General features: G+C 41.2%; 1 protein-coding gene across 2 annotated transcripts in view; it reads right to left on the bottom strand.

Moving 5' to 3' along the window:
• The window catches only part of IARS1 (isoleucyl-tRNA synthetase 1), an 86,092-nt gene that overhangs the window by 50,134 nt on the left and 23,428 nt on the right, over nt 1-12,530 (bottom strand). For both annotated transcript variants that reach the window (XM_058566100.1, XM_058566101.1), the window contains exons 8-15: nt 11,691-11,778; nt 11,356-11,416; nt 7,815-7,910; nt 4,895-5,017; nt 4,303-4,394; nt 3,535-3,633; nt 1,612-1,738; nt 215-288 (exon numbers count right to left, since the gene is read on the bottom strand). In XM_058566100.1, coding sequence (XP_058422083.1) covers nt 215-288; nt 1,612-1,738; nt 3,535-3,633; nt 4,303-4,394; nt 4,895-5,017; nt 7,815-7,910; nt 11,356-11,416; nt 11,691-11,778 — 760 coding nt within the window. The remainder of the gene's footprint in view (nt 1-214; nt 289-1,611; nt 1,739-3,534; nt 3,634-4,302; nt 4,395-4,894; nt 5,018-7,814; nt 7,911-11,355; nt 11,417-11,690; nt 11,779-12,530) is intronic.

Raw genomic sequence — 12,530 nt, 5'->3', positions numbered from 1 at the left:
GGTTATATACCAAAGTGTCCTGACATCTAACTTATGGACAGAGGCCACCTTTCCTCAATATGACATGAGTCATCAACAAAGTAATTCAGCAGATTAGTGTCTGATTTCTACATGTAGCTCCGTGATCTGCTATAGAGACCACATCTTAACAGGCTGGGACCTAGCCCGATGCTCTCTGAATGATAGAACTGAAGTGAATCACTCAGAAACTGACCTCTCTCTGTGCAGATCTGAGATCTTTGCTCCTGACAGTTCTTCAAGTTCTGCCATTGACCCAATGCATACTACCTGTCAAAACAAAGTTAAAAAGCAGGAATGCCTCAGATCCAAACATCAGAGTTAATTTCTGTAGCATTCATGTTTAGTTTTAGAAGCCTTTGATCTTCTCTAGAAGCTTATTCACATACCAGCCTGGGCTGGAGGACAGTTATCACCAACCTGGCTCACCCTCACCAAAGACGGCAGGTCACTGTCTGAGGAGGTAAGCAGACCTCGCTACTTTGTTACCTGCCCCTATATCAGACAGAGTTCCTAGACGGAGAGGATTTCACTGCCATCATCCCAATAAGTATTTCTTGAGGGTTTACTATGTCCAAATTTCTGCCAGAAACAACCAGCATAAGCGAAAACGCCTAGATTATTACTCTAAGGCACCTTATTTTCTTCCTGTCACTTAAATTTGGCTCTTTAATCTGGAATCTTTCCAATTCAAAGCAAGAACTAAATTATCATGCATGGACTGGATCAAAATAATCAGATTGCAAGATATTAGGATGATGTCCACATAAGGAACTGAGAGATGGGCCAGCTGGGGCACTCAGAACAGGGGAGCCATCTGACAGGGCCGTGCAGCCTGACTGCACCAGCAGGAGCTGCTGTGGGTTCTCAGCCAGGGGGTGTCTGCTGCCTCCTGAACACCCACGCCCTCTTTCTCTGCCCTTCCTGTTCAGTCCTGAAAAGTCTTCTGATTCAGCTACTTCCTTGTTGCCTTTCAGGTCCCTAAGGGAGATTTACCGAGGTCCCTGAGCTACTGTGGCTCCTGACTGCTCTAATGCTCTCAGTGCTGGACAGAGGCCCTGTCATGGGAATACTCACATATAAATATATATTTACTCCCGTATATATATTTGTATAGACACTCACACGACCACTTGACTTTACAGATTAAAGGTCTGCGATGCTGTGATAATTTTTTTTTAAGTCTTCCTTTTTCACCACTATAAGGTTGGTTTAACACTCTATGACTTAGTGCAGGGTTTGGAGTCTCTTTTTCTACTTGTGAGTTACTGATGAACAGAACAGAGATCTGAGCAACATAACACAAACAATTTCATGTGCGGATTTCCCTAAGAAAAATACAAATCGCATTCTTCACTTTTATACAGAGGGAAATTTTAAAAACTATATTTAATTAAAGTAAAAGTACATTAAAAACCCTAAAAATATATTCTTATTTATGTCAAGATTCTAGGAAGGAATAAAGAGGAAAAATACAGATGAAATAATAAAAGGGCAAAGAAAAAAGAAATCATATTCTTTTACCCCATATTCAGACGCATGAACGAAGTGCTTCAGCAAAAATCAACACCAGGAAACACCACCCCGCCTCACCTCCTCCAAGTCATCGCTGACCCACAGTGGGATTGGGGTGCCCCAGTATCTGTTTCTGGAAACTGCCCAGTCACGTGCATCTTTCAGCCAATTGCCAAATCGTTTTTCTCGCACAAACTCCGGGACCCTGCAATAAACAGGTTAGATAAGCAATCATGTAAGAACATGAGTAAGTAAATTTTTTTTTTTTTTTTGCTGGGGAAGACTTGCCCTGACCTAACATCTGTGCCAATCTTCCTCTATTTTGTATGCGGGTCGCTGCCACAGCATGGCCACCGACGAGTGGTGTAGGTCTGTGCCCGGAAACCGAACCTGGGCTGCTGAAGCAGAGTGTGCTGAAGTTAACCACTTAATGGGGCCAGCCCCATTAAGTAAATTTTTAATTAGATTGGCATAAGCCTTTGTATAATGCTTTGTGGGCCTAATGCTTTGGAAATGCTGAGCTTGCTCCTAGGAGAACGTCTTCTGCGCGGACAGCACCAGATGACCCACAGTGGCTATATCTGCTGCAAATTCATCCCAGTGAAGATGCTCTGTAATAGGAAACCCCACAGCTCTCCAACTCTCCAACTGTCCTGCTCTCCAACTGGAGGACTGCCACAGTCCTTTAACCAGTCACCATGGCACTGGCTGGCCTGGTCCCACTCAGATCTAGTCTTCTGGGCATCCACACAACAGTGCTTTTACTGAAACTCATTAGCAAAGGCTCCCAATCACCCACAAAATAAAAATCCACACAGGTCATGCTATTGGTAGCTGGTGGGTAGTTACCTCTCCAGGCTCATCTCAAGTCCCCTTGGCATTGCACTTTAGGCTCCAGCAATGAGGCAAGTTCCTTAGAACGCAGCTTCTCACCTAACTGCCTTTGCCTGTGCCCGCAGCCCTCCTTCCCGTTGCCAGCCCCTTCTCCAAGCTTCCACTGCCTCTGCCTGGTAAACGGTTCCTTATCCTTTGAGGTTCAGCTTTGCAGGAAACCTTCCCAAGCTCAAAACTGAGTTAGGCCACCCCTAGGCTCCCAAACATCCTGTCTCTCAGGTACTGCAGTTACTGTCCGGTATTATAAAGGTCAGTTTATAGGCCTGTACCCCCAGTGAGGCTACCGCACTAATATTCCATACCCAGCACTTCACACATGAGGGGAACTAAAGAGCTCCCTTGGTATAACAATGGAAAACTGCTTTTTCTTGCGAAGTCAGGGTTACTTTGCTAGGAAATATAGAAAGCTCTAGTTTATAACCATTTCCTTTTACTGCCCTGAGATTCACCTCATTCTTCCAAAATCAAATGCAGTTTTTTAAGTCAAGTTGGGTTCTCTGGGAAGTAAGAAATAGTTATCACCCTAAAAACTCCAGTGAAAAACATTCTTTTGGAATACACAGATTCAGCCTTATTTCACTTTTGCACCTAGCAGTTGAATAACAGCTCTCCACGGGTCAGATACCAGCTGAGGAGAGCGAGGCTTCTGTCCCTGCAGTGCTTATCCAGGCCAGTATGCACAAGACACCATGGTATTCTAAGGACTCAGCAAGTGTCCAAAGCTGAAGTGTAAATGGCCTTTGTAGGTACATCCAAACATAAATGTTCATCCTGAAAATGATTATTATTTAAGGCCAACGAACTCTGAGAGTACAGCCAGATATTTTCTAAAGTCATTCCATTCTGCAAATCAAATTATTATTTCCATTGGGTTTTAAAAAAGAAAAATGATCCCCTACATGCCTTATCATAAGAAGTATGCTGCTTCTGTTACATAATATTATTTAAATTATTTTGTGTTCCTGAAAATACAGAATAAAAAATGGCTATTATTATAATATACAATAAAAGTTGGCTATTAAAATTATTACAGTTGGGGGGAAGTGTAGCCAATACTTACTAACTACATGACAAAGGACATTATGAAGACACACATTTACTGCTCACCAGTAACACAGGTCATTGTTCCTCAGCAGCTGGTCCACCATGTGCTCCACCCGCACGAACCAGCTAGGCACTGCTTTGTAAATGAGAGGAGTGTCCGACCTGGGGAAGCAAAAGCGCAGAATGTGGCTGGTCAGACTGAGGTATGCAGGCACCCAGGGGAAGGCTGACCTTTAGTTTCTTACTGACCTCACTACTACCTATTTGGCTTTCTGCTAATATTTATTTTTATTGCAAATACTGATGTCCCTGTCCTCACTATTGGTCACCTCCTTCCACAATACCAAGAAAGGCAAAAGTTAATAATAGAACAAGAGAAAAAAGAAAAACATAGTTCTGTTGGTGTGACAGCTGTCTAAGAAACAATGTCCATTTCAGCACAGAGGAAACATGGGAACAGAACATGATGCCACTGAGCAATCCACTTTCACTCACACCATGACAGTATGGTCTTGTATTAAAACTTGATGTCACATTATATTTCTCACTAAATCCCATTAGAAGATTCTAGAGATATGTCATGTCCTAAAGAAACGCAGCCCCAATACAAAACAAACTTGTCTATGTCCATCTTTCTCACCCAACTCCCGAGGAAAGAGGTAACCGTATGCATCCATAAAATTCTCCTTCAAACAAGAAGGCAGTTCCCATACACTAATTCTGAAGGACACAAATGAGACGGGAACAACAAATCGATGGAATGGGTACACATATTAAGGGCATCCACAAATCTGAAGCTCTAGCTACAACACAGTCTTCATTTCTTCTCACCTCCAGCAGAAAGGGTAGCTGTGAGTGAAGGTGCTGGCAACAAGAAGTCGGCCTTGTTCCTTAAGGGTCCTGATGATATTTTTGTCAGCATCCTGTTAAAAAACTAAAATCTAGCCATCAAAATAACCTACAATATGTACTAACACAATATAATTAAGTATATTACTAAAATCTGATATTTTGATATCTTCATTGTGAATAAAAGGCACAAATAACAAACGTATTATAAAAATACTCAGTTATATTTTAGCTGCTGTATCACTTTAAGTACATCCCATACCATTTAAGGTAGTGAGGTTTTCAACCAGCAATGATTACCCCAAGGTCACGAAGCTGCTTCATGAGTCACAAATCAGAGCCCAGTTTTTCTGATTCCTGCCCTTCAAACTACAGCAAGATTCCTCTGAACATACCAGACCCTCGGAATGTAGCTGACAATATCTGCCTGTCTTTCTGATGTTCTATGCTGAAACAAAACAAAAACAACTTCCTGGAAGAAAAAATCCCAGATACGGAAGATATTTAATAAAAAACTGATTAATGAAAGAAGTATGATGAAATTGACACCTTTCCATGTCATACAGGCACAGACCTTCACATGCTGTCCTGTGAAATCTGTCACTTCCTCCGTGAAACAGCCCGAGGCATCCACAGGACAAACAGGGAGAGAGTCTTTCTGAATGATGTTGAAGTCCATACAGACTCGATAATCATCCTGGGGAGAAGAAAAAGGGGGACGGAGGGAAGAAAAAAACAGTTTAAGCGTGGGTGTGGGGATAGAGGAGCGTATGAGGTGACAGATTTAGAAGAGAAGTTTTCAGTATTCTAACATATAAATGTCATCAACTTTAGTTATCCTCTCAACTGAAGTTAATTCAAGGACCATTCAGAGAATACAGAGCCTTACAGTTGGACAGGGGATTAGATTACCTAGCCCATTTTCCCAGCCCCCTACATATAGCTGAGTATCCAGTAAATGAGAAGATAGAGGACACACATGCATGTATTAAAACTAAATCAAATTTGATTTATAACAGCAGCATGTGTGCACATACACATATGCACAAAGCAGAAGCACATGGAGGGTAAGGCACGACCTATTTACCACATACTGCATGACACCTGATGTGCATCTGGATTTGCATTCTGTCAAGGACTGCCCAAAAGGATGGCAACACTGACCTAAATCCGAAGTATTCACTTTACAAAGAAGTAAATGGGCCCCAGGCAGCGTAGTTTACACAGGTACACCAAGATGCTTCAGGAATACATTTTCAGCAGTATTAACAATAATTAGAGCTAACATGTATAACATGCTATGTCTGACAGCACTCTGAACGCTTGACTACTTAGCTCATGTAATCTCCACAATGATCCTGCGAGGAACACAGACAGGTGCACTAGGTTTTAACCACGTGCTCCCCTTGAACAAAGCAGCAACTATCCCCATTTTACAGAAGAGGAAGGTGAGGCACAAAGAAATACCTCACCTGCAAAGTGGCAATGCTTGGATTCAAACCTAAACAGCCTGTCCCCAAGCTTCTTGGACTCCACGAGTCCAAGGTCTTCACTGCTATGCTGAGCTGCCTGAATCTAAAATTAAAAGGATTGTCTTTAATCTTAAGCTGAACAGTGAAACCACACTCTGGTTTGATGCCAAGACAAGCTGCAAAGCCAATACGCTTCCACCGGGGCCTGTGTTCAACTCTCACTGTGCTGAAAGGCTGCCTGGTGTGATGTGACATGTGGATGTGCTAACAGCAAGGGCAGTGACAGCCTGGCCATGAAGAAAGACCCAAGAACACACCTGTGCAACACAGACAGGACAAGCCCTGAAGCCCGGCAATTTGAACCATTTAGTGCAAACAGCCACACCCACTTCGACTAGCTAAGAGCAGCATTCCTGAGCAGAGCCAGAAGGACAGGTGATGTGCAATAGCGTCATGCAGAAGTACAGACTCCGGAGAAATCACAGCGCATCATCGGCAAAGCTGCCACATGGAGGGTCTCTCGGAAAATGTCACCTAATGGGGTTTCAAGATCTGATCTCCTATAACATTAACCTGCCTGGCATTCAGGACAGATATATGAGGTATTACTATGGTAAATGATAAATATGCACATTTTAAAAAGAAAACCTAAACTACAATTCAAAACCAAGAAGTTATCTTTTTATTATTTATTACCAGTAGAGCAAATGTACCAATTGACCCTAAAATTATTCTGAGTAACTGAAATTTGACTAGTTTCTAACCTTCAACAAATAGTATTATCAAGAATGATTCCACCCAATTTGAATATGGACAGGTATTACGTGATATTCAGGATATACAATTTTATATAGCTTTAATAATTTTATTAGAAATAAAAGTCCTTATCAGTCAAAGATGTGTATGAAATATTTACAGATGAAAGATACGATGCTGAGGATTTGCTTCAAAACCCTCCAGCCAAAATAAAAAACGTGTGGGGAAAGGGGAGAGGGAACAAATAGATAAAACAGAATTCCCAAAATGTTGATAATTAACGCAGCTGGATGATGTGAACATATGGATTTATTACAGTATTTTCTTTACTTCTGTGTATGTGTAAAGATTTCCCTAATAAAAATCCCTGTGGAGGTTAAGTACAAAAACAAAATGAGCAGATGGCCAGCATCAGCGCCTCTCTCAGGACACACAGTGGAGCCAAGAGGAGCTGCAGGTCCCCAGCGGGGGCGGCAGTGGTCCAGTGACTGTGCACACCGCTACAGCGTCAGCACTGCGCCAATTGCTCCTCACAGATGACTCACTGAACTCTCACAGTCACCAGACAGGACGTGCTGTCACCCATGTGCCAGAGGAGGAAAAGGAGGTCTGGACAGGCCAAGTAACTCACTAAAGGGCTGCCTGTGAGCGGCAGGGCTGTGACTTAAGGTGAGGTCTGGTTTGGTCTGAAACGTGCGCCCTTAATCCCTATGCTCTTCTGTTTTATTCGCATACAATCATGTTAAAAGGATACATCTTTAGAAAAATTACTCTGGGCAAAATTTAAATTTAACTACAGCATACAGTTTCGAGGAGAGATCAAATTCTCCCTTCTGATGGTGCAGTATGTAGTCAAGAACACAGTGGAGGTGATGGAACCCTTCTGCATTTTGATGGTCGTGGTGACTGCATGACTCTCTCTTTATGGTATGCACCATAAAGAGCAAAGAGGACTGGATGTAAACTGTGAATGAATGAGAACACAGCCTGCCTTTTAGAAAGACTAAACGCCTGGCAACACCCAGGATTTAGCCCATTTTCAGAAATCAGCTCAGGATGAAAAGGAATTGCAGATGCAAGTTTTATAAGCCATCTTTGAGGGCAGTCATCCGGAAAAGAGGTCTACCCCATGGTTTAAACAAGAGTGAGGAACATCACACAGACACACAGATACACACAGACACACACACACACAGACACACACATGACTTGGCGGCCATTGATGTTTACCTCTCATAAATACATCTGCAAGATTACACTACTCACAGCACCGAAATAAGGAGCTTGGTGTACAACCCCTGTGCCTTCTTCCTCTTTCACATAGTTGTCAACAAGCACAGTAAAAGCACCATTCTCTTTACACTGGAAAAAGAAGATGAGCAGGCTTACAGGATGAAACACTACCGTATCATAATTTAATAAGAGTTTTTGGTAAGAATCTGAAAAAACTTCTAAAATACAAAATTATTTTCAGAAACAGAAAAGATAGAATAAGTCGGATTAAGAAACATGCTACTTCAATACATCTTTTCCATGAAAAACAATTCATTATGTATAAATGAAATAATTATCTGAAGACTTGCAGAGAAAATTTTCTAAGTTCCTTAGCCACAAAACTGGGCTCTTTCCTCAGTTCTCCTGACGTCCCTACCAGCCCCAGCATGCAGTTCAGCATACAGTCCCAGAAAATGTGCTCCCTAAACAATTCCCTTCATGGCATATTTTCAATCACTGTATATGCTTTGCTTCTCCTGTTCCTTTCAGTCCAGCTCAAGTATTCAGTCACAAATGGCAAACCTTGAAAGAATCAGGATGGGGAAGCCAAGAGTTACGAGTTCTATTTACAGGTACTCCACTCGCTGTAACACTGAGGGGAAATGTTTTCAATTTGATTTTCTTTGCAACAACAATGAAGTCAGGTTAATACAGAAAAGGCTACAGACCTACTTTTTCTATTTTCGTCTCTTAATATTTCTTTCTACATACCCTTTGTTTCAGCCAAACTGACCCTTTGCTTTCTTATCTCTCTCCCTTTCGTAAAAAGTACTTTCAGAAATTATTTTCGTATTTAATTCCTATAATCCTGTGAAAAATGTATTAGTATTTCCATGTTTTAAAAATATCCCGGGGACCGGCCCAGTGGTGCAGTGGTTAAGTTTGCATGCTCTGCTTTGGTGGCCCGAGGTTTGCAGATTCACAGGTTTGGATCCTGGACGTGGACCTACACACCGCTCATCAAGCCATGCTGTGGTGGTGTCCCAAATACAAAATAGAGGAAGACTGGCACAGATGTTAGCTCAGGGACAATCTTCCTCAAGCAAAAAGAGGAAGACTGGCAACAGATGTTAGCTCAGGGTGACTCCTCCTCACCAAAAAAAAAAAAAAAAAAAAACAAAAACCAAAAAAATTCTGGTTCTATTTGCATTTCACAGAGAAACAAACTCAGAACAAAGATAAAATGGTTTGCCCAAATCACACAACTAGCAATGATGAAGCTGGGGCCTGAAAGAAATTCTTCTGGTTCCAAATACAATGTCATTTTCCACTACATCACAGCTCTTTAATTCTTTGGCACTTGCTTAAAACTAAACTTGAAAAATGACCATGAATTTTTAATTGCTGTAACCCAAATCACTGGGAAATGTTTTTCGTGGGGTATGATAGGTGCTAAAAGGTGTGTCTTCAATAGTTTAAATATGGAGGGACAATATGTGTGTCCTTAGAATCAGATGTATGAACAGGGAATCCAAAGGTATCTGTTTTTAATGGCAGACCAAGAAAACCCACACCGCATTCCTATCTCTCGGGGCTCTGGGTCACTCCTGCCAAGGCTGAGCTGGGTCAGCAGTCACCACAGACAGCTGCAGTGCTGCCTCCCTCAGGCAGTGTCTACTCTCACAGCTCCCACTTCATATTTCAGAACTAGTATTTTAGGTATATATCAGATGGTTTTGTCCTAAGTCAAAGAATTTGCAGCAGCTGTCTAAAATCCACCGAAGGTCTCAGAAATTTCAGGAAGCTAACTGAACGGATAGGTGTTATTTGACTTCATTCTACCTACTACTGCATATTCCAGACAGACTCTTACTGAACCCGAACTTCTTATCTAGTGTGAACATGTGCATTTTCTGAGGGGGCTGAGCTTTCCTCATCAGGGTTCTCAATAGGGTCTGTGACTCAGAAAGGTTGAGTCACTAATCTAGTAGAAGAATTTTAAGATAAAGAAAAATAAATACAATATAAAATAAAATATGTTAAGATATACAAGAGAAGAATGCAGTAATGACATTTATCAGAGGAAGAAACCAAAGAGGCATTTCAGAAAATGATTTTTTCAGATGGCATCTGAGTTCAGCCTTGAAAAGTGGGTTGAACTCCAGCAGATAAGACATTAAAACAAGATATTAAAACAACTTTCTTTAAATGGGAGGAAAACCTAATGAAAACAAAGGCAGGCAGGGAAGAAAAGAAAGGGCTAGTTTGATGGAAGCAAAGGACATGTTTAAAATAACCTTAGGGGATGTGGTTAGGAACCAAGTCTGCCTGGTGCCGAGTGGAGAACACCTGGTGATGAATGTGCTGGCAAATGACCACAGGCTCACAGGGAGGGACCAGACCAGGCAGAGCATACAGGAATCCATTGGCAGCAACATGGAATGAGGAAGAAAGCCACTAATTAGGAGACAAGAAACATGAGAAAACACTCAAGGTGCGCAAAAACGGAGAGACAGATGTGAGCGATATTGTGGACAGAGCCCAAATGGCAGAGGTCATCTCCATTAAGCAAACTCTATCCCTGCATTGAACCAGAACAGAGAGGTAGGCAAATGTGTTATCCTGGGCTGTAAGATTTTGCTAGCCAATGCTACCTCCAGCTGAGTATAATTTCCACATAGTGTGTAAAGCCAGGCCTGAGGGCACTGCTCATTATTTTACTCCACGACCTATGAATAGGGACTAATGGGAGATTCCTGCTGACCTTGTTCTTTTGGTGGTGGTGGTGGTGGGGTTTGCAACCATAGGTGTGGATTGTCTATTGTCAGAAAATGAAAACTACATAGAACAGCTTTATGACTCCTAAGAGAACTAAGCTACTAAATGTATGAGATCTGTTGGGTGCCTAAATTTGAAACACCCACCTCATCAATTTCCTTGACATGAACTCTGTTTACTTTTACACACCAGGTTTTATTCTGAGCATTACGTTAAATTTGTAAAAAAAAAAAAAGACAATAAATTTCCTGGGTGATAAGTAAATTATAAACAATAAAAATATACACATATAAATCTTATCAAATTTATTTATTTATTTTTTGTGAGGAGATCAGCCCTGAGCTAACATCTGCCAATCCTCTTTTTTTTTGCTGAGGAAGACTGGCCCTGGGCTAACATCCATGCCCATCTTCCTCCACTTTATATGGGACATTGCCACAGCATGGCTTGACAAGCAGTGCATCGGTGCGCGCCTGGGATCCGAACCGGCGAACCCCAGGCCGCCGCAGCGGAACGCACGCACTTAACCGCTTGTGCCACTGGGCTGGCCCCAATCATATCAAATTTAAAGTGATTCTCATGTAAGTTGAGAAAAGTATTTTAAAAATTCCTATAGGATTTTAATTACTAAAAGAAGGCAATACATAGAGAATTTAATTTTGTTAACACTGAAACAGACTTTTGGATTCAGGCCTCCGCATACAAACAGTACAACAACAAGACAAGGCGAGTATCACTCCAGTTATCATCGCATGGCTCCAGTTATCCAGTACACAGGCATGGAGAGCCCCTGTGTACAGGTCGCTAAGCTCACCTTCACAAAATAGTCAAACAGGGGCCTGTATTTCTTGCCTTTGAGATAGGCACCAGGAAATCTAGGAAAGGAGAAAGGCAAACTCACAATTAGATTAAAATCACCAAAGAAATGAGGCTGCAGCCACATCAAGTCACCACTCGCTTCTGGTTCACTTGTTCCTTAGTTATTGATGCTGGAACGTGTGACCTCAATGTACTCAGTTTTAGTACTTAAAACCAAACTTGAATAATATAGCTTTTGGATAATAAAATGTCTCACTTTTTAAAGCTAAAGATACACACACACACACACAGATGTACACACATGCACAAATCAACAACTTGTATATTCACCTTTCAAGGATCTCATAGTCACTCTCCAATTTATAGAGGGCTGACAATCTGGCTTCCATTAAAATGAGTAATTTTCCTCTGACAACATCTGTGAGAGCAAGGGAAAAAGTGGACTTCAGTCATATTCAGACTCTGGATGACTCTAAAGACATGTCTCAGCATATTATCCCTCCAGGGCTCCTGCATCACCTGCATCCAGTGTGCTCAGCACTCACAGAGAGAAACACTGCAAAGAATACCAGGGCACGCTGCTTTCCACACACGAAAAAGACAAAGACATCAAATGCCCTTGGGCAGCTCATCAGTTGTTAATTGCACCTCTATCCATTTTAAGTAAATTAAGCTTTATTTTCTCGTACCAAAGGTAATATATGTGAATGTTTAAAAGTCATAACATTAACAAAGCAAGAGGCTAACAAAGTAAAAGTCCTCCATAATCTCATCCCCTCTCAGGTACTATCATTTTCTATGTATACACTAACATACATATTACATGAATGTGTAATGTCTTTTAACAATTATGGAACATTACTCAATACAGTTTTGCAATTTGTTTTCACATACTATATTGTGAAAATCTTTCCATATATTAGCACATACAGTTCTTTCTCATTCTTTTATATAGCTCTATAGTACTCCATTTTATGGAGATACAAGTTATTTTTAACAAATCGACTAATACTACACATCTAAATCGTTTTCAAATTTTTGCTACTATGAACATTGGGATAATGAATATCCTTGAATGTATCTTTGTACCCTCACTGGAAGTGTTTCTTAAGGATACTATCCTAGAAATAGAAAAGCAGGAAGAAATGTATAAACATTTAAAATTTAATA

This window comes from Diceros bicornis, chromosome 22 (assembly GCF_020826845.1).
Source record: "Diceros bicornis minor isolate mBicDic1 chromosome 22, mDicBic1.mat.cur, whole genome shotgun sequence".
Taxonomy (NCBI): domain Eukaryota; kingdom Metazoa; phylum Chordata; class Mammalia; order Perissodactyla; family Rhinocerotidae; genus Diceros; species Diceros bicornis.
The sequence above is the reverse complement of the archived record's forward strand: the minus strand, read 5'-3'. Positions and strand labels throughout refer to the sequence as shown.